General features: G+C 35.8%; 1 protein-coding gene across 3 annotated transcripts in view; it reads right to left on the bottom strand.

The window, feature by feature from the left end:
* TANGO2 (transport and golgi organization 2 homolog) overlaps nucleotides 1–27,521 on the bottom strand; it is a 1,196,336-nt gene that overhangs the window by 830,209 nt on the left and 338,606 nt on the right. For all 3 annotated transcript variants that reach the window (XM_044068705.1, XM_044068707.1, XM_044068706.1), the window contains exon 2: nucleotides 1,870–1,930. In XM_044068705.1, the coding sequence (XP_043924640.1) occupies nucleotides 1,870–1,930 (61 nt within the window). The remainder of the gene's footprint in view (nucleotides 1–1,869; nucleotides 1,931–27,521) is intronic.

Genomic DNA, 27,521 nt, shown 5'->3' with positions numbered 1-27,521 from the left:
CAACCCTACAAGGGATTGATATCACAATACAGGCAAAGAGAAAGGGACTGGGGAAATCCTACGTGAAAAACCTGCTCTGTTACAGTTTTTAGTTGAATCTAGAACAGACGGTGTTGTTAAAAAAGGGATAATTAGTAGGGATATAACATATTACATGATAACTACAAGAATCAATCTGAGGTTAGAAAATATTGGGAAGAAAGACCAGAGAAGCAATTTCCAAGAGAACAATGGGAGGACATCTGTATGGCTCCCAAGTACGCAACAAAGTCCAGAATGTCCTGGACTTTTGCTGGAAGTGTTTGCATAGGTATGTTTATACCCCAAGCAGACTTTAAAGAATTTTTCCTCGGGTAGATAGAAAATGCTGGAGGTGTGACATGGAAGAAAAATGCAACTGGGAATAAAAGTTTTGGGAGTATAAAGAGTTGGCGAATTTTAAAAATTCCCTACAGAGCACTCTGTCAGAAATACTGAGTGAGCAAATGGCTGCAGCTAATGATATGCTTCTTTTGAGCTGCGACACTGGATCTGAAGTGCCACAACACTGTAAGGCTTTATTAAGTTTAATTTTGTTGGTTGCCAAAAAACAATTACTACAAAATGGAAACCAAAGTCTAAACCAATAGTATTTCTTCTTCTTTTGGCTTTTTTCCCTGTTTAGGGGTCGCCAAAGCGGAACTCTGGTCCACTAATGATTGGCAGTAGATTTTTATGATGCCAAGGTTCCAGCTCGACACCCAACCTTCAACGAAGGCACGCCCATTCACGCATGTCTTTCAAACACCACTCGACCGCGGGGAGGACATGCAGACTCCACACAAAAGGCGCTCCAGCCGAGAATCGAACGGGAGAACCTCTTGCTGTGAGGCGACAATGCTGCCGCTGCACCCTAATATAAAAGAACTGGAACAGGGATCTTTAGAAAAGGGAAGGAGCAAATTGCATAGACATAAATGGAAGTTGTGGGAATAACACATGTAAACTAATGTTCAGGAGGGGGAGGAATGCGGTTTAAGGGAAGGGAGGAATTAAGTAATTTATGCATTTCTGGACTGATAGTTATATTACAGATCACAATTTTTTTTCTTTTATGTAAATGAAAAAAATGTTACTATAGCTTCTTTCTTTTCTGTTAATGCATGTTTGCCTATGTTTTAAGTGATAATTTAATAAAGATGCTACAAAAAATAAATAAACAACAGGCATTAATCTCATGGATAAGAACATTCACCTACAAGAATGAATGTGCGGATGCCAAATACCAGTAGGTAGAAGACCAAATGTTTTAAATACCGATACAAGGTCAAACGTTATGGGGATACCTCCCGAAAACAGAACTCTCCCCTACTAATACTCAACTAAATGACCATCTCACACTAATATAGTAATACCAAGCAAGTGGCAGAATTCAGGGTATTTAAAACTGCCACCCTGCCCTTCCTAGCAATAAAAACTTCAAGCTTTTCCTTGCCGTTTTACCTATCACGGTTTCCTTTGTAAAATAAAAGAGTGACTCTAATTAATCATTCTCATTAATGCAGATTGTGCTAAAAACAAAGAACAACAAAAAACTCAGTAAAAATTTAAAGTACAATAAAATCACATTGATCAGTATCTCTACACTACTGGCATCCTTCCCCTCTCCATCCAGAAAAGATGCACTCCTGGGGGTGTTCTCATCTCCTCCTTACTATTATACCCTATTTGGCAGTTTCCCTCTAATGCAAACATTATTAACAAAGAGTGCTGGAAAGGACACAAAGAGAGAGAGAATAAGAGAGCAGCACAGAGGGGAAGAACTTCAGAGTGGCTTATTAAGAATACTACTGTTAGAATTATTTCAAGTGCAACTTCTTCAGAGATTACCTCACTTCTTTAGTCCTCCCTCTTGTAATCCGTACATCCTCAGCTGCAGATGTTGTCCTCACTGAAAGATAAAAGTTTTATGGTTATTCTGTAAAGTCATAATGAAGTCCTTTAGTATACCACCATACTATTACACAGCCATGACTAATAATTTTCCATAAAAAATCCTCTTTGGAGCAGCAAGTCTGTTGCTTTGGTGAAAAAAGTAAAGTATACTTATTTTAGTAATTAAAAACTTTGAGTGAAATATTCTACTTGTGAGTACTCAGAGGTCACATGCTATTTGTACTCAAGAGAAGGCAAGAATAGGAAATGTGTTGGGTAAGCTCAGCACATCTGGAAAGGAAATGGACTTAAGGGCCAAAAGCAAACAATCATTGTGTGCCTCTCTGTGTAAGTGACACAAAAGTAGTTTTCAAGTCTACGCTAATTATTTGTGAGTAAAGGTGCAGAAATGGCATGCAAATGATGTTCTAAATAGATTCTGAAAATACCAAACTTATGTCTGATCTAATGACTCTTTCTTCACATTTCAAAAGCCTAGCAGTAGTAATTATGCAGTGATATATTTAGTGTTATCTATGCAGTGTTTAATTAATGACAGGGTAATTTTTACTGCAAAGTTTATGTAATTCTCATATGCATGTTTTATTTCATTTAATCCATTCACTTTAAACTGCAAAAAAATATTTTCTGGTGCTTATACAACTTACTGGTCAAACCACCCTAGTAAACTAACTGTCCAAGATAATAAAAAAAAAAAAAAAGAAGGAAATAATTTATGCACCTGATAAGAAAAAATCCATCACAACAAATAATGCAGATGGCCTACCATGAAAATGAAAGTGTTGTACAATTCCAGTGATAAGAGTTTTTCACTTCATGGAAGACTGCATCACATTTTCTGATTCAAGGTGCAAATCCTTAAATAATTTAAATCTTATTTCTAAAGTGAAAAGTGGTAACAAGTAGAATCATTTTGAAACATGGACTGGTATAATTAGCACTTGCAGCTAAAAGCTAAAGTTCCACAGGACTAAGGGTGTAACACCTTCTTGTCTTACATAAGGAAAAATACAAACATATGAAAGGCTAAGGTCGATGCAGTCCAACTATATGTCGCTGCCAACACATTACTTATCTCACAACTTGTCTGTTCCAGGCATCCTTTTTATATATAAACACCTTTACTGAATTATTACTTATGAAATAGGCACACTTGCATTTACATAAACTTAAACCATATTAACAACTTCATATTTATAAACGTTAAAGGATATATAACAATATATTTAATGCATAACCTAAGCAGCATTACATCAATCAGTAGATTCCTGTCTTCTCAAACTAATTCCTCCTCAAAAACATTTTTCTGCATGTATTGTTCCCATAATTTCCATTTTTCTTTGTAATTTACTCCTACCTTTTTCTAAGATCTAATTTCCTGTTCTTTTACCTCTGTTACAACATTCACTACTTAAGGTATAGCTGGTTTAGATTTTGATTTCCATTTTCTTTCAAGCCAACAGAATTAAACTTAACAAGGCCTTAGTACATCTAGGCAATTCACATCCTGTATCCCAGCTCAAAAAAAATCCTTAATTACACTCAGTTGCTTACCCAGTATTCCTGACAGAGTACTCTGTACGGAAGTTTTAAAGTCTGCCAACTCATTCCCTCAAATCAATCAGAATTAGCTATAGAAGATTAACTTTTCCCAAAGACAAGGGGGGTTTAAATCTACCTGATTTTAAACTTTATTACGATATTACCAATAATAACAAAATCTTAACAATATCTGATTATGCTCCTAACTCATCTCTCTGGTCCCTACATGGGAAAAACTCTATTATAATTATATCAAAACATTCAATTTTAATACCAAAGCTCTTCCCTTCCTTAATACAGAAAATCTAAAAATCCTTAAGTTACATTCACCTATTAAAGATAAAATAACTATGCTTCAAAAGGTTTTCAAATAACTGAAACTGTCCAATGCTTTCAATACCTCACTAATTTTAATGACATAAAAGCCTGCAAATCCATACAGAACCTCCTTTTACTTGAGAAGAAAATGATATTTAATTCATATAAAGGTATTCTTTCTATCCGAACCCAAAATAAGTTAATCTTTTCAAACTACTGGAAAGACCAAGATCCTTCCATTTCTCTTGACCAAATCTCCCAAGCTATTCAACTTTCCTCAAAACTTATCCCCCCTTAAAAAACTTAACTACACCCAAATTATGATTTTAAATAATGTGTACCTCACCCCTTCTATACTTTCTAAAATCTATCCTTCCTTCTTTTCTCTCTGTTCACACTGTATCAACCACAATGCTGACTTGCTCCACATTTTTTGGAGTTGCAAATGCTCTTACAGACTCTGGTGCTCCCTTTGAGTACAACTGGAAAAGATGGGATATGAGAAAACGACAGTTTTGGAAATTCACAATATTGCATTATCCCTCCTACAGGACTGTCTAAACTCCAGATTTGTATCTTAACAACACTCTTTACCCTTATTAAATTCTACATCAATCTTAACTGGAAGGACAGATCTCTACTCACATGGGATGGCTTTAAACAACTTGATATCAAACACTTACTTGCCTACAAATATCTGATCTACACACAAAAACTTCACGCACACTTTACTGAATATTGGGACACATTATTTGAGATCGAATTAGCTTAACTCTATTACCCTCTCTTCTTTGTTGGACATAAGGCGTATAGTTATTTGTTATACATAGCTTTCTTGTATTTTTGATTTATTATATGCTTGTTATTATTTTATATATTATATTAAAAATTGTTAATAAAGAGATTTAAAAAAAAGTTTGCCAACTCATTACACTCCCAAAACATATGTTCCCAGTTACATCTTTCTTTCCTATCGCACCTTCGTTTGCCATCTACCTTAGGAAAAATTCTTGGAGTCTGATTGGGGTATAAAAGTACCTATGCAATCAGAGGCAAAAATCCTAATCTTCTGGATGGTGTTGCATATTTGGGAGTCACAACTATGTTCTCCCACTGTTTTTTTGTGAATTGCATATCTAATCTCTCTTCCAAAATTTTTTTGACCTTTTCTTGTCAGTTCATATAAACTGCAATATTTTATATGCCCTACTAATTATCCCTTTTTTAACAGCAGCTTCTGCTCTAGATTCAACAAAAAACTCAACCAGTGCAGGTCTCTCATTTAGCATTCCTCTAGCCCTTTCTCTTTGTCTATACTCTAATATCAATACCTAATAGAGAAGGCAAATCACTAGCCTGCAATCCAAAAGTCTTCATAGGCTCTTCCCATTCTATTACCCTCATTCTCTCCAATTATTTGTTCCCAATACTTTGGTTGCTTTCCTATCTTCCTTCAGTAAATTTCAGCACCCCCTCGTCTAGTCTCTGTACCTCTAACTGCAATCATCTCTAGTGTCAGAATCTCACTTTTCCAATCATGTGTTGGCTTAGTTCTTAGTATTCTTTCTGCTATTTTATGAATATAATAATTATGACTGCTATACTCCTTAAGGATCTGCATCCAAAATCCCATTTCCTTAATTCTTGAATCCTTCCCCGCTTCAGCATCATCACTTTCCATTTTGAATACTAGCTTTCTGTTTGAGTTATGTACAAGAGACTTAACTGTGTAGCTCTAAAGTATCCCTTCAAATCAAGTAATCTGAAACCTCCTTGTTCTTTTGAGAGGATCAACTTATGCTATTTAAGTCTTGCCCTCTTCCCCTCCCAAACAAAATCTTTATTAAATTACTATCCACAACTTCTCCTCTGGCTGATAATAATATTCCTGACTTGAATATAAAACTAAAAGGACTAAAAGCATTTCTATTGCTGCTGTGGTGGTGCTGCGGTAGCATTGTCACCTCACAGTAAGACGTTGTCCTGTTCGATTCTCAGCTAGAGCGTCTTCTGTGTGGAGACATACGTGAATGCGTGCCGTTGAAGGTTGTGCATCAGGGCTGGCAACTCGGCACGTAAAAATCTACTGCCAATCATTAGCAGACTGGTGTTCCGCTGTGGCGACCCCTAACCGGGAAAAGCCGAAAGACACAACATATCTTACTATCCATATCCATAGGGAAGAGCTTAACATTTTCCCAGTTTTTGTACTATCTTTTGCTTAGACTTTTCCCATTTATCCTTTGCATTAAAAAGAATTATCTTATGGCAGCGTACTCCTAAATACCTCATTTTTATCATGCCCCCCATACACAAGGTTATTGCTGGACCAATTCATGTGTGGGTACATAGTTTATAGCTACTGCTTTTGTTTTGTTTTTTTTATCTCCATTAAGTTTATATACCGAGAAAACCTGGAGCTCTTTCAGAATATTCCACAACACACAGATGTCCTTTTCCGATTGCATCAGGTATGAAATAATATAATTTGTAAATAAAGCCAACTTTCCTTGAACACCGTATCATTTATATCCTTGAATTTGAGTCGCATATTTTCTTTGCTACTAGTTCTAAATATAACACAAAAATAAACACAGGAAAAAGGGGACACCCCTGCCTGGGTCCTCTGTTCAGACACAACTTAATAGAAAGGAACCCTCCCACTTAGATTACTGCCTTGTATATATCATATATCCTTCTAATTATCCTTAGTATTTTATCAAGAAATGCAAATGCTTCCATCACCCTACTCACAATCCCAGTTTACTAAGTCTAATGCTTTCTCTTTATTAAGTCCCACCAATAACACCAACATTTTCTTTTTCTATTAACTGCTTCATCATTGTTCTATTAATGTTGTCAAATGTTTGCCTCCCTTCCACGGTCCACAGCTATCAATTTTGACATTACATTTACCATTCTTTTAGCCATTACAGATAAATACTTTATAATCATGGTTTAAGATTGAAATGGGCCTATATAAAGCTGGATTAGATAAGTCTTTACTGTCTTTATGTATTACAGACACCACTGTTTTCCCCAGGATGTTAGTGCCTCCCCTCCTTTTAAAATACAGTTAAACAAAACCTTAAGATCTTTATCACTTTCTTTCCTCCTTGCTTCCAAAATTTCTACCATAATACCATCTACTCCTGGAGACTCTCCTGTAAAATGGTTACACATCACCATTTCTATCTCATCTCCTCCTAGCTTAACAGTTAGTTGCTGATCATTGTCAGCTTCTAATCTTGGCATATTTAAGTCTTACACAAATATTTCCATTTGTGCTTTTTCTTACTTTACCAACGTCCCTGCTTTATACAAATTTTCATAAAATTTCCAAAATACCTCTACAGGATCTCTTGTTATAGGCTCCCTAAGTTTGGCAACAACCTCTTCTACTTTCTGTTGCCTAAGTCACTGTGCAAAATGTTTATGTGCTCTACAGTTATCAAAAACAGTTGCTTAACAGCAACCTTTCTAAACTTGAGCATATTATGTAGGTACTCTCTTACTTTCTGTTTTTCACTCTACAATTACACGTTCTTGTTCTGTGATTTTCCCCTTATTTTGTAATACTTTAATGTTTGTCAGCCTCTCTAAATAATTATTTTTTACTTCTTAACCAGAGCTCGCTTTCTTTTATTTCTACCCTATTTTTCAACTCAACTTTCATTTTACTCCACTCACTAGCTATAGCTTCTGCAATACTTTCTATCTTCCCTGATAACATCTGGATATTTTCTACTACCCATTCTTTAAATTCCTCTCTTTTTAACAGGTAGTTGGGGAAACACCAGTATCTCATCTTTACTTCATTATCCTACATTTTTATCTTATCGTAATTAATGGCGCATTATCTGAAATAGTTATTGGATGTGTATCAAACTTCTGAATTAAATGGACATATTCCTGTTAAATATAATTTCTGTCAAGGCTAGCCCAGTTATGGCACCTTGGGAAATATGTAAATTACCTTTGAGTTTCTACTACTGAATTCATGTCTGTCAAACTACTTCGGAAATCTACCGTTTTGTTATATTTTCCCTTACAGGCCCCCAGATGTATCGATCATTGCTACAAATCAAATACTAGTCCACACCTACAAGTAATATTCCCTACAGAAAGCTGATTTTCCCCCCAAATTTTTAAGGTCCAATAGTTTCAGGTGGAATATAAACACACAATAACAATCCTCATCCCTTGCCAGTATCCCCTTACTACCACTACTACAAATGTGCAGTTATTATCTTTTTTCCCTCTTCTATCACTACCGGAGCTCCTCAAGCAATTAATACAAGTAATCCTCTTTTGCTTTGTCCACAATATTCTGTAGAATATCCATTCTGAAGTACTTTCTGTAACAAATTCACATGCTCAGTTCTTATCAAATGTGTCCCCTGTAGCATTGCTATTTTCACTCTGCATTTCTTAATAACATTCTTTCTTTTTTTTCTATATCTGCAGTATTTCAAACCCACCCAATGTGGGGGGGGGGGGGTTGCATCCCCACACCTCCCTACCTATATATACCAACTCTATCGCACTACAATGGTGAAAAGGTCAAGTAGTTGTCTAACATCTGCAAATTTGCCCTTTTCCCCACAGTAGTGATGTCTTAGAGTTGGTGTGTGTGTGTGTGTGTGTATATATATATATATATATATATATATATATATATATTTTAGTTGTATGGGTGGGTTTGAAATACTTTGGTGTGTGAAATGGGGAAATATTGGCCAACTAGTTACTTTCTCATCTCACACATTCGTTGAGGTGAACATCTGATTAATGAACGTTCAAGGTTTAGTATTCGCATATATCTGAGGTTCAAGGAAAAAACCCTCAATGTGGAAACATAGACCCATTAAATTTGTCAAGGACTATTCAACATCAGTGATGTCAAAGATAAAAGCATGTGTGCCACTTGCTAAAAGCTTAAAGAAAAACAATATTAAAGTACAAATCTTGTTTCCATCAAAAATATGGATTCACCTTCCAGAAGGAAAGAAGATTTTTTACACCTTGGAAGATGCAATGGACTTTATACAGAAAAATAAACCCCCCCCCCCCAAAAAAAAACAGAAAAAATGGACTGGAATCTATCAACTTCTTTGAAGAGAAATCCAACAAGAAATGGTTGGTTAATAAAAGACAAAAACAGTAAAATAGTGAAGGACAACTGAAAATCAGTGTATTTCATGGTTATGAATTTTTATTAGTTTAAAGAAGTGCTTAAATACTTATGAACATGTACTGAATATTACTTTTTCCAAGGTAAATAATTTATTTCCCTACTTCAAATGGTTACTAGTTCCCTTTTTAAAATGTTAGCATTTGATTCTTTTAGCTATATATGAAAATAAAGCCACTTACTTTAATTTCCAGTTTAAAAAGTTAAACTATTCATTTTATTAAAAAGATCATTATTATGATGATAGTTATGTTAGGTGGCACCCTTTCTGATATCTTGTTGAGTAATGTACTATTAAACATAATACAAGACGCAACAAATGACACTAAAAGAGACATATTAAGTTACATTCTGAGTTCTTAAAATGATCCGGTAGTATGCTACTGACAGTATACTTAACATGCAATAGTACCCAGGGAAAGACATGCTACGTTATAAACAAAGTATAAAAATATAGTGTTTTCAAATAAAATAGTTACTACTGTAATTATATCAAATAATTAGAGTAACATTCACATTTTCACAAGTTAAACCTGGATCACATAACTGTGATTTGTTTAATGTAAGCTTATATGCTATGTCTCCTCTAAAAATTATAGTCTGTTTTATATTAAGCATCTCATAAAAATAGTGTTTGTTAAATTATTAAATGTTATTTCTTTGAGTGCAATTTTTTTAGTGTTTGGGATACTTTAAGATGTTTTTTGTTGGTTTGGAAGGGTTCGAAGGATTGATGTGACGGTGGCTTGGATTCGCTTGCGAGTATTTTTGTGTGAATTGTAACTGACGGACTGTTCATTTTCAAGTCCTTATCATGAAAACCAGCTTGAAACATCTAAGAGTCATGAGCACTTCTGTGATGCTGTGGGAGTTCTGAAAATTCTAAGAAATGTCCAGGTTACTTCTTGTCTAAAAGTACATAATCATAATATTTTGAATCATATGCTAAGATGTCAAAGAATACAAGTTAGATAAACAAAAGACAGTGAACTGCATTCTAAACCACTGTCAGTTATTACATATCTGTGAAGGCTTGCTACTGATAGCATACTTGACATGCAATAGCACCCAGGAAAGTCATGCTATGTTATAAACAAAGCATAAAAACAGTTTCTTACATATATAAAAGTTACTATTGGAATGACATCAAATAAGAGTAACATTCACACTTTCACAAGTTAAACCTGGATCACACCTAACTTATTCTTTTAATGCAAGTTCATATGCTACATCTTTAAAAAAAATGGCAGTACGCTTGATGTTAAGCAACTAATACAAATAGTGCTTACTGAATCATTAAATGTTATTTCTTTAAATACAATGGCTCTTTAGTGGTCAACATACTTTACAATGTTTTTGTTGTTTTGTTTTGTTTTTTTTTTTGTAGTGGTCTGGAAGGGTTTGAGGGATTGATGTATAGTGCAGAAATGGCTTGGATTCATTCCTGCACATTTTTGTGTGAAATGTAGCTGATAAACTGTTGGTTTGCAAGCCCTTGTTATGAGGACCAGCTTGAAGCACTTTGAATAGAGTCACAAGCACTTCTGTGATGCTGCGGGAGTTCTAAAAATTCTAAGAACTGTTCAGGTTACTTCTTTTTGTCTAAAACTAAATAATCATAATATTTTGAATCATATGCTGAGATGTCAATGAATACAAGTCAGATAATAAGCAAAAGACAGTGAACTACATTTTAAACTACTGTCAGTTATTAAATAGTTCTGAATGCTTGCAGTACACCAAAAGGATAGTTTATATACTAGCCTGCAAAATGACACTTCTGATAAAAAAAAATATAATTGTGCTTCTCTGCTATTGTCTCTTTTTAATGATAAATAAAAGTTATGTACTCACCATAATGTTACATCTGTGTTGTTCATTTTCATTCTTCCTCAGTGAATGGGTTTGGATCTGACCCTCGGATCAGACTGCCACTTTCTTTAGATTCTAGGATTCGACTCTTGAGCTCCTCCCTTACCCATAATGCCCCTGATCACTGAATTACCTTAGATCGAGTTTGTTGCTGTTATACAATATCTCAGTAAAACAAATTCTCTGAAAATAGCCAAGAAAGAACAGTGATAGCTGAAAGATCAGGAGTTCAAACTGGAACAATGGTTCCTAATCAGAATTCTGTTAGGTCACTTCCAAAGACATGGATTGGGGGGTGATGGGAGAATGAAAATGGACAACACAGACAGAACATTATGGTGAAATGGTGAATAAATAACTTTTATAGCTCATGTTGTCATTTTCTTCATTACTCAACAAATGGGACAAAGTCCCCAGCTACAATTACCGTGGGTGGCCCTCCTCGAAGGATATTCCTGTGCTCTGCAGAACCAAATGATGCTCTATTCCTAGAAATTTTGTCCAATTTGTAATGAGAAACAAAGTTATTAGACCAAGTGGCAGCTGCACAAATGTCATCAATGGAAATTCTAGCCCAAAAAGCAGTAGACGTAGCCACTAACCTGGTTGAAGTGCCTTTGGTTGTTTTAGTAATGTTATGCCTTTCAAGGAATAAACATGAGAAATACAACCTGTTATCCATTTAGCTACAGTAATCTTTGAAACTAGTTTTCCCCTCTTAGCGTTGGAAAACAATCTGTTTTTCTAAACTCCTTGGTTCTATGTAAGTAAAAACAAAGTTGTCTATGTACATCTAGGTGATGAAGGATATATTCTCCTTTACTCTCAAATTTTGGAAAGAAAACTGGAAGGTTAATGACTTGATCATTTGATTCAGATGCCATTTTAGGTAGAAAGGAAGGATTAGTGCACAAGGTAACCCTATTCTTGTGAAAAATTAGATATGCAGGTTCTGAAGAGAGTGCTTGGAATTCTGAAACTTGTCTAGCTGAAGTAACTGCCACCAAAAAGACAGACTTCCAAGAAAAAAACTTAAGGTCTACTTTAGCTGAGGGCTCAAACAGAGGCTGTACTACAGACTGTAATACCAAACTCAGATCCTAAGTTGGAGTGGGATCTCGAATTGGAGGTCTAAGTAAGAATGTACTTCTGAGGAAGGCTTTGAACAGGTTAGTTGAAGCTAAAGGAGAAGTCTTATCACCACAATGTGGTAGGTGGAGATGGCTGCTAACTGTACTTCAACAGTAGAGAAACTTGCTCCGGTATGAAAAATAGGCAAGGAAATCTAAAATAGTTGGGATTGTAGCAGTAAATGAATCCAAGTCTCTTTGATGTACCCACAAAGAAAATCTTTTCCATTCGCTCTTATAAATCTTTTAGGTTTAAGGTTTGTGGGACAAAGAAATGATATGATGAACTGGAGAAGAAAGCCTGGAATGTCTAGCCATCATTAGAATTGGAGAAACCATGCGGTCAACTTGAGGCCTGCAATGCCCGGATAAACCATCCCTGACAGGAGATCTGGACTGGGGTCCAGTGTCCATGGAGGATATACTAGGTCAGACCATAGGGAAACCATAATTGCTGAGGCCGGAAGTGGTTAATGAGGATTACTCTGCTCTTCAACCAACTGCCTTTCTGAAGAAACTTGAGTATTAGGGATAGAGGAGGTTAAGGATAAAGGAGACTGGAGGGCCAAACATGGACTAGAGCATCACTCTGTGACTGTCCCTCTGGCGGAATTAGGGCAAAGAACCAGCTGCATTTGTTGTTGAGGGGAAAGGTGAATAAATCACAGCATGGTTGACCCCATTTGTGGAAGATCATCTTTGCCACTGATTGATTGAGAGACCACTCATGAGGAGTCAGAATGGTTCTGCTGAGCTTGTCCGCTAATATGTTGGACTTCCCTGGTATGTGCATTGTTAGTAGAAAGCAGCAGGAGGAAATCACCCATTCCCAAACTCTCATGCTTCTCAGTATACAGGGTAAGATCGGTTTCCCCCTTGTATGTTGATGTATCAAACTACCAACATGTTGCCTGTCTGAATACCTCCTAGAGGAAGAGAGCTCCAATGGACCTGCAACGGTAAAAGAACTGCTCTCATCTCTAGAACATTTATATGCAAATTGGTCCCTTCTTGGAACCACATGCCTTGAATTGTCTGTCCAAATAATGCCCTCCCAGCCTAACTGAGAGATGTCCATGGTCAACACAACTTTTGGAGGAGGAAGGACAAACAGGTAGTCAAGATTAATCTCTTTGGAATGTATCTACCACAGTAGAAATTTTCTGCAAACCTGAGAATTTTACTGGATGTCACAGAGGCTGCCGATGAAAAGACCATTGCACTGCTAGAGTCCACTGAAGAATTATCATATGAAGATGAGCAGTGGGTAATACATTTATTTCAGCGACCATCGAACCAAGGGCTTTGAGAATTAATCTTGCTGGGGGTGAGGGACGAGACACAACTTGATTGATATGCGATTTCACAGTAAAAATTCTGTTTTGAGGCAGAACAGCTAGGCAACTGACTGTCTCTATATGAGCCCCTATAAACTCCAAGGCTTGAACTGGTTAAAGTTGGAACCTTACCAGGTTTATCAAAATCTCCAGAGACCAAGATAGAAGTAGAAGGCAATCTCTGGCTTTTTCCAGAAAATGCCTGGTCAATACGGTGAGCAAACAGTCATCTAAATATGGAAAAACTCTGCATCTGCGCAGTCTTAGATGAGCTGCTACCACTGCCATACATTTGGTGAGCACCTTGGGGGCTGTGGTGAGACCACAGGGCAGGACTCTGAATTGATAATATATGGCTCCTAGCTGGAAGTATAGATATCTTTGGGACTGTCTGTTCATTTTTATATAACAGTCACATTCTGAAGATCTATAGGGCACATCCAGTCATCCTTACAGAGATGCAAAATGGACTTGTGACCATCCAGAACTTAGAATTTTTTACAAACTGGTACAAATAACTGAGGTCCAAAATGGGTTACAGGTCCTCTGCTTTCTTTGGCAATAAAAAGAACCTTGAGTAAATTACGGATCCTGAAAAAACAAGAAAAGGCTAGGAAGCACGTACTACTCAAAAAAACTGTTACCACGTTGAAAGTAGTATTAATTTATTTCTTAAAATTACATAAAATGAAGCACTTTTCGTCGTCCTCTTTAGGACAACTTCTTCAGATTAAACTCACACTTTACATCCACCTTATTTATGCATTTTCTCAATCATGTGATCAAAGACTTTATTTCCTCAATACGAAACACTGAAACTTTGGTCTGGAGGAACCTCTTGGATGTCTCTTTTGTCCAGCAACTTTTGAATTTCTAGAGCTTCTTGTTCCCACTGACTGGGTGGGACACTGGGGAGACTTTCTCTTTTATGGAGGGACTCAGGGGAAAAGAGAATGTAGTGTCCTCTTTTGTGATAGCTATCCAGGCTTTTGTGTGCAAGAATAAGCACCCCCCTGACTACCTCCAGAGAATGACTGTCGGGTAGCCTTACAGGAGCACTGAAAACGCCTGTCTGAGAAAGACACTCAAGAATCTTGGTTCTGTGGATCCCCTTTGCCACAAGGGCGGCATTTCCCCATTACAATTATTTCCCCCTCTGCCTCTGGGGAAAAGTCTCTGAGTGATTCTTGTAAAAGCCCTTGGGATTTTCTGAACCATGCTTTCTTACCACTGCATTATTCCCACAACAGCCAGACTCTTTCCATCCTTCTCACTGTGGGAGAGAGTCTCTAACTGTTGGTCCGAATAAGGAAGATCTATCAAAGGAAGCACTGATGAATGATGCCTTAAAGGGCTCCGCAAAATTACATAACCACATCCAGGCACGTCTCCTAATGGCTATGCCTGAACTAGTTGCCCATGAGGAACCTTCAGCTGTATGTGAGATTAACCTCATGGATGCATTAGTAATGGATTGTAGGGCAGCCAATCATAAGGAAAGAGACTTTTGTTCCTCTACAGACATTGACCCTCGGGGAGAGTTAAAGAGCACCTTCATTAAGTCCCTCTGTGATCTCGTGAAATGCGCCAAATAATTCAGTGACCATAAAGTGAAGGTCCCTGATATATACACTATACATACAATTCCCAAACCTGTCCAACGCCCTAGGCTCCCTGTTAGGGGGATGGACAGAGGAGTCTGTTAAGCCAACTCCTTTTTAGTAGCTCCTGCAATGACCATGGCATCTACAGGAACACTCTTTGTCCAATATAACTTGTCTGACAGAGCACTAAGGATCTTGTCTGGGTGCTAAGGGATCAGTTCTACAGAGTCTGTTTCCTTCTATGCTCTGCAAGAGACCAGGCCTATCAGCTCATCTGCAGGCAGAGTGACAAAAGAATTAGAAGGTCCAGCCCCAAAGGCTTCCAAGAACATAGATTCCTCCTGGTAAGGATTTTGGGCAGACCAAACACATTTTTGGTGAAGGATCTCCAATATGTCTCTGAAAGAGACATCTTCAGGTGGAGATCTAGGACACCCTTCCCCCTCATCAAAATCAGTGTGCTCTTTGAGGGATTCCTGTGGGGAACCCAGATGCCTCCTCCTGCACAACCTCTTCCAAGGAACCTCCTCAGTAGAATGCACTGGGGAAGTGTCAGAAGAGACAGGAAGTTCCCTAGTAGAAACAGCTTGGAAGCTCATCTGGGCTGGCTGTCCCTGAGGCATAAGTTGAGAGAACACAGACATAGGATCCAAAGAAGTTTGGGGGCATGGATCCGAGGAAGGAATAGTTGAAGCCCGTCTAGGTATAGACAATGCTCTCACCACTACTTCAAAGGCTGAAGACCCAGGGGATGATGCATGCAATCTACTGGAGCTGAAATTCTAAGATCACATAACCTCTACAGCCACCGAACCCTCAAATCCGAAGGGGGAGTCAAAGCAGAGCTCTCCAATGCCAAAGCTCTGAGAGGAAGATATGGCTCTGAAAATTTCAGAGTCGAGGGCAACCCCTCAGATCTAGCTCCGATGCTTTGGCTCCAAGAGCCATCATGCTCCAACAGAGTTGGAGCAGATTAGTCAGGGCAGTTTAGAGTCGAGGACACTAGGACCTTCATATCAGACAATTCAACTCTTGGGTCACTAGGAGCAGAGGACTCCAAAATAGCTGGTTGGACTGGGAGAAGGAGCATGTGCAGGTTAGAAGGAAGGCTTAAGGCTCACAATCCAATGGGAGATGGAGCCGACAGAACTCCCATCAGGATATGTGTTTTGCAGAACCTCATCATCATCCTGTCTACCTCCAACTCAGAGAGACTCCAGGAGGAACTAACCAAAGATGAAATGGAAGGTGGCCTGGATGACTTTTTTGTGGTCTCCTGAAGGAAGAGAGACCCTAGTCTAGGAGAGACTGGCTCTGGGGAAAATCTTGGCGAATACAGCTGAGGAGATTTGGTGCCAACAAGTACCAGATCCAAGGTTTTAGGTACCCTCGCAAGAAGCTGAGGAAAGGGACAGACTGAGGAAACTTGGAACAGGAGCATTTCCTATGCTCCTTAGCCTCTTCAGTCTTCAGAGAGGGGTTTGAGAACCTGAAGAAGCCCTTTAAGTATCAACTTATTCCTGTAATCAGAAATAGCCCTTACATTAACAGCTGCACAAATGTAGTGGGTGGTGTCCAAATGCACAGGCCACAAACAGTACACACATTCCCATCATGAAAACTCGCAATTCACCACAAAAAACAAAGAGAATAAAAAGTTGGTAGATACAGAAAAAAAAAGGACAGAGGAATTACTACCAACTATGGTAGGAAATGAATACCTCAGGCCGAGGTAAAGAAAGAAAAAGTACCAACAAGGATAAGCCTGGAATATCTTACGGCAGGAAATTAAAATTGTAATATATAAAGATGTAAGGGAGTTTAAAGTTATACAACTAGATGCAACAAGAAATGTTGAAAAAAAAATGTTGAAATATATTGAAAAAAATATTAGTTCACTCATGAACACCTTACTAGAGCTCGAACACTCGGAATCCCAACCAATCTTGAAGAACAGCAAATCAGATCTGAGGTAATTCAGTGATCGGGGGCATTATGAGTAAGGGAGGAGCTCAAGAGGCAGATCCTAGAATCTAAAGAAAGTGACAGAGTCAGATCCGAACCCATTCATTCAGGAACGAATGAGAATGTCATCAGATCAAAACTTAATATCTCAGACCAATTTATTATGGAAAGATTGAATCTTAAAAGGGAAGATTTTTTCAGATGTTTGTTCAATACTATTAGACATAGCATTTAAGAAAGGAAATGGGACTGATTCTAACAGCAGTACTAGATTAAAAAGTATCAAATGTATAAGGTAAACATAAATGTTCCATTACATGATATTCTACACTACGATTATAGCTAAAATATAAAATCTAGGAGTATAGTAACAGTACAAAAGAATACAAACAGAAATATAAAGAGATCAGAATAAGTAAAGTGGGAGGTTAGAGTAATGGTTAAGGTTTTCACCTTACAGACATAAGATGCAAGGTTTGATTCTCACATGTTGTAATTGGCTGGGCTAGGAATGACCCACAAGGACAGTTAGCCTGGTACTAATCTATGAACTTATGAGCCTATGAACAACTTTACTCATAGCAAAAATAGGAAATAAATATAAAATCATCTGACCTATAAATTAATAAATATGAAAATAGCAACTAATTTCCTCCCTATAGTTGATCAGGGAGATAATGGGAGGTACAGGGAAAGATGATTATAAAGATATTCAGTTTGGCCAACTTATAATACAGATTCTGAACAACTGTTCAACTTTTCTTATTCATAATAACTCACTGACTGGCTTTTTTAAGATGAGGCATACTTAAAGTATGAGATACATTAATATGAATCAGAAATATGAGCTAAGCATTGTTAGTATAATAGAGAGTTTGAGAGGTAGTTTGTTTGTCTTTTTCAACAAACTAGAAACACGTTACTCCATGGTAGAATGTTTTGGGGTTATATCATTAGGTAATTTGTTTCAAAAGTTTTGTTCATAGCTGAATATTTGATGTTGTTATATATAAAATATATAAGTTCTGTACTTAAATGTGATTTCATTATACCTATTTTTTTCTCTCTTATAAAAATGTCAAATTTTAAATGTATATCTATTAATATTAATGGACTGAATAATCCAGCAAAGAGGGGGAGTCTGATCAAATGCTTGCAATCACATACAGCTCAACTAGTATTTCTACAGGAAACACATTTACTTAATAAAAGTAAATAAACTTCCAATAAAGAATTACTTGTTTTTTGCAGGTTCTGGCTTTCAAGCTAAAATAACTCACTAGTAATGCCTAAAGTAAAAGATACATATGTCGATAAAAATGGCATGTTAAACATTGTTATAACTGAGTGGACCAGAAAAATATATACACTGGTGAGCTCTTATTGGATTCCAGGGGTTGGAGCTAAAGATCTAAAAAAATTACTTAGACACTATAGCCTATTACATGAAAGGTGAAGTCATAACAGCTGGTGATTTTAATTGCATTTTATCAGACAAAAGATTCCACTGCATATAGACAGCTGAGAATCACATCTTCAGCCAAACACTTAATGAATTTTGTAAATCTAATGAATTTAAAGAATATATATGAGCTAAGGAAAATAAACTCAGTTCAATTTACCCATTATTAATACTGATATGGATCACAAACAAATACTGATAAAATTTGTCTCAAACAATCTTATCAACTGTTCAATAGTTTCACATGTCCATTAGCAGACCATAATGCTATAATCTTTAACACTATTTCAAACTTGAATTTAATACATTACAATAGATCACCAGCATACATTCTTAAAATAAAAGGATTCAAAGATTGGTATGTTAAAGAGATCAAAGAATTCCTAGAAATAAACATGAATGGTGAAGTATCTGGAAGAGTTACAAGCTGGTATATTAGTAAAACAAGAGAATGGGCCAAATAATTGAAGACACTACAGGCCAAATAGACTGAAGTTAAATCTAAAATGAAATGACATTATCAGTCAGTCTGAACTTAAAAAATTAAATACAAAATATGCTGTAATTCTAAATCATAAAGTTTCAATAAACCTGGGGAAAAAAACTTCTGGCATATTCAGTAAACCCTTTAAGATTCTCTAAACTTGCTATTGGATCAAAGAAAATAAATAAACTAAACCGTATCAAAGAAATTATAACACATACAAATAAAAATGAAAGACCTGATATTAAAGGTATTCTTGAAGGCTTTGGATATTTTATGAAAATATAAATAATAATAATATAAATAACCTAGATAATGATGATACAGTTAAAACGTTTATAAGGAAAAATATAAACAAAATAACAAGTGAACAAATAAAAATTGATAGACCATTCACTTTAACTGAAATACAAGTTCAAATAAAAAGATAAAAAAATAAGGTGCCAAACTTAGATAATCTTATACCAGAACTACATAAAATACTACCAGATGATGCAGTTAGAATATTAGATAAGGTCTATACAGAAATGAAAACAACTGCTGAAGTCCCCCCATCATAGAAATATTTCCTTATTACCTATTTTAAAAAAAGTTATAGATCCTACAAAAAGTAATCATCACACAGACCCATTTCACTTTTAAATGTGGACTATAAGATGCCCATGTCCATTTTAGCTAACAGAATTGATCTATTTATACTTAAACTAATTAACAATGATCAAAAATCAAATCGGGTTAATTTTAAATAGACAAATACAGGATAACATAATAAGAATGGTTCCCCTTCAGAAGACTGAAATATCACAATCCTGAAATTCATAAGGCTGAAGACCAAAATCCTGAAACTTCAAAATCCTGAAAACTCAAAATCCTGAAACTCAAAATACTAAAAACACACAGCATACATATACTGACTTTAAACATAAACCATATTACTTTCCACCAAGTATAAGCAGGGGGCAAGACCCCCTGCAGCCCCCACACCCCTTGATACTTAAAGATATCAACTCTGAGATTGAACTTCACTACACTAAGTACAATCTCGGAGTTGCTATATTTAAGTAACAGAGGTATTAAGAATACTGAGGCTTATACTGGGTGACAACTGCTATGCTTTGTCTTGTATGCGTTTCTGTGTGTCCTTGTACTGGCATATATTATCATTATTTGTATTCTGTGTGTTTTCAGTATTTTGAGTTTCAAGATTTTGGTCTTCATTCTTATGAATTTCAGGATTGTGATATTTCAGTATTCTGAAGGGGAACCTAAGAATACATATATCAATAGACTATGAAAAAAAAAAAGAACTTTCTATCATTAGTCTTGATTTAGATGAGGCTTTTGACTCAATTAACTGGTCGGACCTGTTTAAAACACTCACAGTATATAATTACTCACCTGAACTAATTGCATTAATTTCTAAGTTACACAGTAACTCTTGTGCGTATGTTAAAATATTTTTTTCTTAATTCCTTTAAATTACAAAAGGCACAAGACAATTCTGTTCATTACCACCTTTACTTTTTGAATTAGCTATAGAACCTTTTGCTAATAGTATTAAATCCAATAAGAACATTAAATGCATGAAAATAAAATAAGATTTTAAACTAAAGATTCAACACTTTGCTGATGATATTTTACTAATAGGAAATATAGAAAATTCATTAGAACATATAATTAGTTCTATGAGTCAGACTGAAGAAATCTCAAACTTAAGATTTAATCATAATAAAACATGCACATCATTAAGAAATAAAAAAAAAACTTATACAAAAGTATTCTAACTTCAATTAGAACAGCAATCAAATGAAATGTACCAAAAAACTTCTAACAAATAAAAGGCTAGGAGGAAGACACAATGAAGAGGCTGGAACAAGTAATTTTTAGCACTTTTGTCCCCTTTAATAATGTGGAACTTCTACAGAAAAATGTAACAATACAAAAAGGAGTGTGCTTAAATATCTGTACACTGATAACAAAATACAGTAGAAAATGTACTATAACCAATAGCAGTGCACTAAAAAAGAAACTAGACCAGTGAGAAGATAGTGCATCATTACTACGGTAACCAGTTATTTAGTTGGTCATGGAAACCAACATAGAGCACATTTCAAATTAAGACCCTCATTTAATCCAGGAGCAGCCTCTGCCCCCAGAAGAAGCTGCCATCATAATTCTTTAACTTCCATCAGTGTGTTAAAATCACCAACAAAAGGATCCACCTGGTCAAGTATAAAAAAATGAAAAACATGCAAAGTCAGTGCAACGTCCACTATGTTTAGCTAATGCAGTGCTCAAGTCACTTGAACGTATTGGCCCGCAGTGTTCTTTAATTCTATGAGAAAGTTTGAATCAAATGAAATGTATTGGCATCACCATTAGGTCTAATAGTAAAGAAATGATGCAAACTTTCAGCAGTGTGATGATAAAATTTTAAGTTTAGTCACAAACTGGAACAAATTCTTTATCATGGAAGAACGATTAATACTTACTATGATTGTAATTCTCCCCAAAACATTGTTTGTCTTACAATCTTTAGTACTATCTCCACTAAAAAATTGATGAAGAATAAAGAATATTCTACTTAATTTTTTTGGCCATCCTAATAAACCAAGAGTTTCCTTTGATTGTCAAGAAAAGGTTGGGATAATGGTGGAGTAGGACTCCCTGATATTCAATCATATGCTACTTCAACAATTGTAAAAGTTATGGTGCTGTGGATAAATTCATCTTATGATTCAAAATTGAAACAAGTACATCAAGAAATATTTGTAAATAATAAACATATCACAACCAGTCAAACAAATAGTCCTTAATAATTTTAGCTGGTTATTAAAAGATTTTTCCATAAAGGGAATTACACCCTCTTCTCAAATTTCCTATTCAAACATAATTTCCTCTTTCCAGAAGTTTACATATTCTAATCATTATATTAAAAAGTTAATATTTTCTATGTTTCTAAATACATATACAAATGACTGCATAGAAACTTGTAATTTCACAAAATGTCAGTACTGAAACAACAAAGTAACTTAATTTATTGGCATCAGTCCTTAAATGGTACGAATACATAAACTGTTGAAAATGTAAGGTTCAAATACAATCAAGCTTTTGAGAATTGTTTAAATTGAGAAATATTTCTCTCTGGGTTCACAAAGTCTCAGAATAACATATTTAACCTAGATAAATAAATCATTCCCCAAATTACTGGAATTCTTAATAAATATCAGTAAAAATGCAATGAAAAATAAATCATACTTGTCACAAATGTATGAAATTCTTAAGTTAGATTTCACATATTTAGACAATTCCTATTGGACCTATTCCTCAAACTTAATCATGAAGATTTCTCTGAAGAAAAGAAGAAAATATTAGAATATACAGATAAAACCACATCTTCACTGTATTGGAATTTTTTCACTTGGAAATTCTTATATAGAGCTTTTGTCACTCCTAACAAAATTACAATAATGTATAAATTAAACAGAATTCAATGCTGGGGATGTGATTCTGAAATAATAGCTGATTGTATGCATGTGGTATATGAATATGAAGTCATTGCACCTTTTTGGAAATAGATTATAATTTCATTCAAGTTTTATGGTTAGACAGATGTAATATTTCTAAAGCTTTACTTTTATTTAATGCTCAGATTCCTGAGATGATTCCAAAACCCAAGTGCCTCTTTGGTCTATTCTTGCTAAAGCAGAAAAGTAATTACTAAAAATTGGAAAAGTAAAGTTACCCCTCTAGTGTTAAATTTAGTATTATGACAAAAACTGTTTGCAGTAGTGAATTGTATACTATAAACACTAGAAATTCTAATATTACACATTCACATACATCTTGGCTTAAACTTAAAGACTTGCTTGAAAAATAATAATTGTTTGAAATGTATAACTTTGATGTATTGATCAATTGTGGATCTATGTAAATAATTGTTTGTTTTATAATTGTTTTTAGATTGTTTTAAAACCAAATTAAAAAAAAAAATAAAAAAGAGACTAGCGTTCCATCTTTTATTGTCCTATTATCAGCTTGCCTCCATGGAAAAGTATGAGAAAAAAAGAAAAAGGTGTCCTCTGTTGCAGCCTGAAAGACAAAATGAAACATTTATTGCTAAAGAAAACTTTTTCTTATATTCAGTTTCCTCATATTTACTTGCTGCTACTTAATTTACTAGATTAAGCGAAAGATCTTAATCCAGACATTCACCAATGCAAAAGTAAGAGAACATATCAGTTTTACATACATTATGATCTGTGTACTTTTACACCCTGTTCCCCACCTCAGCTACCAAAGATTACAGCATATTAACTTAAACATGCCTTTGTCTAGCTTTTCTTCTCTTCATGAACTGTGATGCCTACATTTCTTAATACCAAAAAAGAAAGAAAGAGGAGGAAAAGTACTGGCTTATTTCAATAACTTTATCACATACAAGAACTAAAATTACTTTATTTCTATGAAATTTTCACTATCAGTTGCATATTTTATAGTACTGTTAAGAAATTGTTTTACTTACAGTTACCTTTTTCCTTCTCCTTCCCCTTCCCCTCAGTGACTTTCCCTATATTAATGACAAGAACGGAGGCAAATGCTTTTCAGTTCCTCATAAGTTTAACAAAGTCAGAAAAGTCTATTCTTTCCTTATTCTTATGTATGCATTTATTTATTGGCACTTGATTACTGGGAAAGTCCAGCTGGGTAGAAGCCCACTTTCAGTGGACACCCAGGAAGAAAAGCTCCAAATTATTACAGAACATCTTAACAATAATTTTACAATCTTCAAAAATAAAACAAAACATATCTGCAGTTTAAATTATAACAAATTAGACATAATATAGAAACACTGGTTAATAATCTATTCAAGATATATGACAATCATTATACAGACATTTTAAACAGTTTATAGAGAAATTAATGGTAAATTAGCCTAATAGAAATAAGAATTGCAATATGAAGTGAGGGAAAACAGGCTTATGGTAAATTTAGAGAGAAAAAGGCAAGGAAGTGAATATGATAGCACTGAGGAAGTAAGTGAAGAAGGGAGAGTAAGGAGCATTTCTCCTTGGGCCGGGGCTGAAAATTGGCTTAATTCCAAGTCGGACTTTCCCAGTAAACAAATGTTAAATAAATAAAAATAAATAAGTATATGGAATGAAAAGGTACTTGCTCACATTTAGGGATATAGCTTATCCTGGTTTTGAGCAAGAACACAGTCAGATTTTAGAATGGATACATCCAGCCCACTGGGTCTTAGTTATTTCCATTACAACTGAATTAAAACTTAGAACATTTATGTTATGAACTTTGGCAATAAGGACTGTATTTTATAGAATAACTAAAAAACTTAAATCTATAAAATTTTAAATGCACTATGTTTTGATTACAATACAGACATCTGTGACTTTAAGGATTTTATAGCAATCAATGAAGGGTGTGGGTGGTACATTACTTAAATGTTTATTTCTATTGTTGCATTCGGTTCTGATGAAGTCTGATATAACTAGGACGAAAGCACTTAAGCGTTTTCAGTGTGTTCAGTATGTTTACTAAAGGTTAGAGTTTATTCTTAGAACTGTGGGTTGGTTGTTCTTTATGGTTTATTAGATTTTTTACACCTGACTTGACCTGTGTTCAGCAGGACTCATTTTGTTAGTTTTTCTAGGAAGTGCATACAGCCATATTTCACAAATGTGATTGATGCTTAGCAGTCTCACATTTATTCACCCATTTCTGTGTTGCTGGTCTTAATTCCATTTACCTCCACTGCCCAGCTCCAGATTGCACTTCAATTCCATGGTACTTACTATTCTCCTAGTCAAATCCTGTGCTTTTCTCCGTCTCTCAAGCATTTTTCTTTACAACAGTGAAAAAGATTTCACTGGCAAATTCTCTCCATATCCTTTATTATCAGAAGAATTAGAAGAAGAGTCCCCTTCTACTTGATGGCTCATTTTTCAGCCTGTTCTGCATCAAAAAACGACTTTAACCCTCCAGGAAAAAAATATACTGAAGACAGCTGGATATAGCAGCCTGAATCATCACACCTACCTCTCAACATTCCCTAATTACTGGAATAAATTTCTTTCTCTTCTGCCTGTGCAGTCAATAATCATTTTCTACAATCTATTGTCTCCAACTTTAAATACTTTGGCCTTTTGTCACGGTTTCGTCAGGATCAACTCTTTCTGCTCTTAGGTTTGCATCTTTACTAATAAAAGTCTTGACTGCTTTCATATGGCTATATCTGGTGCATACTCACAGTTCCTGCTGTGTAATACCAGTCCAGTTGCTTATTTGTGCCTTCATAAAATTAATACAGTCTGTTCATTTTAGTTTCTCTGGTAAAGCAGAACATCTACATTCCCTACATGTTCTGGCCTGTAATTCCAACATTTTTTGAAAAATATCTTCTTGAGGAGTCTCATACTCAGTCAGCCTTTTCTTCATTTCAACATCTGATTTTTGCAATTTTATCAGCTCATATGAATATGGTTTTTAAAGCTTCTTCCATTTTTTCCACCTTTTTTATTTCAAAATGATATACTCCTTCAGAGCTTTATTTCAATCATCTCTGAGCACATCTGACTTATTGTTTCCTCTAGATTACTGGAAGCCCTGTCTTGTGGCAAAGCTGGAGCTTGAACTGCTTTTTGCTGAATAGCTGCAGGATTCTTTCCAGTTAGTGTTTTCTCTTCACCTTTTCTAGTTAATTTTCTTTCAGGTTCTCAGTTTCTTCTTTGCAGGCATCCAGACAGTGTACTTACTAGCCAGTAACGTAATTTTATTCAAGCTGAAAATATCACTGTCTGTTTCCCAGTTTCTGTTTTCACACTGGGATAGCTGAAATTAAGCTGTTGATCAGTGTGCAGCCATCTAGGAAGTCAACCTGTTCCAGGCATCCTTGGCCAAAGTTGGATATGGCTAAAAATGCTGATAGGGTTACATTTGGAAAAGTTGAGCAAGAAAAATATGGCAAAGAACTATCAGCAAATAGAATGCAAGTAAGTGATAGTTATGTACTCACCATAACTGTAAATATGTGTTGTCTTCTGCCTGTCTCCTTTATTGGTATATCAGATCAAACTGGCTCCAAAGTCAGAAACTTTTATACTCTTTGATCCAAGGCTCATCAGGGGGCTCCCCTCTACCTGTAATTCCCCTTAGTCTTTACAGATCCTCAGACTCAGCTGGCCTACCTATATGAAAAACACTTAACAATACAAGAAGGAGAAAGGTACCCAGTATAAATAATGACAGTGCCAAACTGTAAATAAGGCAAGGTTCTGGACAAATCCAGTGCAGTCAATCAGAAGCCTTACATGTGAAAATTAGGTAAAGGGATGATGGGGGATGGGGGTGGGAAGAGGTTGATAAAGAAGGCAGAAGACAACACAGATTTAACGTTTCGGTGAGTACATAATTTTCATATCAACCGTTGTCTTTTCCATCCACTTCAACTACTGGGTCAGAGTCCCCAGCTACTAAAAACCCCAAGAAGCCTCATGTAAGGATATTCCAGAGAATGGCAGAGTCAAAGGAAGCCAAGGACCTAGACTGCAGGTCTAAGTTGTAATGTGAAACAAAAAAAAAAAAAAAAAACAGTAGACCAAGTAGCTGCAGCACAAAATGTCATAGGTTTATACTAGCTTCCACTAAAGGGCATTTCAATGGGCACTCTACCAAATAATCGTGTGGAGGATGACACTGCAGCAAAAAGAGTTTTAATTTTGTGAGGTAAAGTCAATCCCTTGGCTTTGTAAACAAAAGAAATACAAACTGGACAGTCACCTGGACAGTGTGATGTTAAGAAACACTATAGCTCCCAATTTAACTAATAAAAATGCAAATGGTGATGCCCATTCAACAAATGTAAGGTATATGCTCCTTTGTTTGAAAAATTAAGGAACAAAACTGGCAAATTAATGGCTTGATGTAACGCAGACACCAAAGCCACCTTTGGAAGAAAAATAGGGTTGGTTCGAAGCTAAACCCTATCCTTGAGGAAAACCAAATATGGTGGCTTATGTGACAAAGCTTGCAGTTCGGAAATCATCCCACCAGAGGTAACTGCCACTTGGAAAAGTGTTTTCCAACAATGAACTCGAGTTCCACAGAAGTGGCAGGTTTAAAAGGGGGCTTGCTAAGGACCTGAAGTAAAATTTAATATTCCAAGGTGGAATGGGGTCCTTTAATGATGGTCAAAGAGGGAAAGCCCCTCATAAAAAAGCTTTAGATAACTTCAATGAAGCAAAAGGAGGAAGAATTTCTCCCACATGAAAACTGGAAATAGAAGCTAGTTGAACCTTAATGGTGGACCCCCCCCCCCCGAAACAAACTTTCCAAAATATAAAGCAAATGAACTGAGAAAAGTTCTAGACCCTTGGAGGAAGCCTAAATGGGATTTACAATAGTTGTTATTCGGGAAGACAAATATGTAATACAGACGAAAGCTTGGAATTTCTGGCCATCATAGGAAATGGAGAAACCAAGCTGTAAGTTTTGGGGATTGATGTCTGGATGAAGCTGGCTAGATGGGTGAAAGACCAGGTCTGGAAGGAGATACAGCACCCAGGGAGTGTGCATCAGATGAGGCTATAAAAAAATGAACTATATATGGGGGGGGAGGGGCCCCTTAAAAGGGAAAAAGGTGGGAAATGGGGGGGGAAAAA

The sequence above is a fragment of the Protopterus annectens genome, chromosome 4.part0 (genome assembly GCF_019279795.1).
Source record: "Protopterus annectens isolate FY-2018-M chromosome 4.part0, PAN1.0, whole genome shotgun sequence".
NCBI classification, from domain to species: domain Eukaryota; kingdom Metazoa; phylum Chordata; order Ceratodontiformes; family Protopteridae; genus Protopterus; species Protopterus annectens.
The sequence above is the reverse complement of the archived record's forward strand: the minus strand, read 5'-3'. Positions and strand labels throughout refer to the sequence as shown.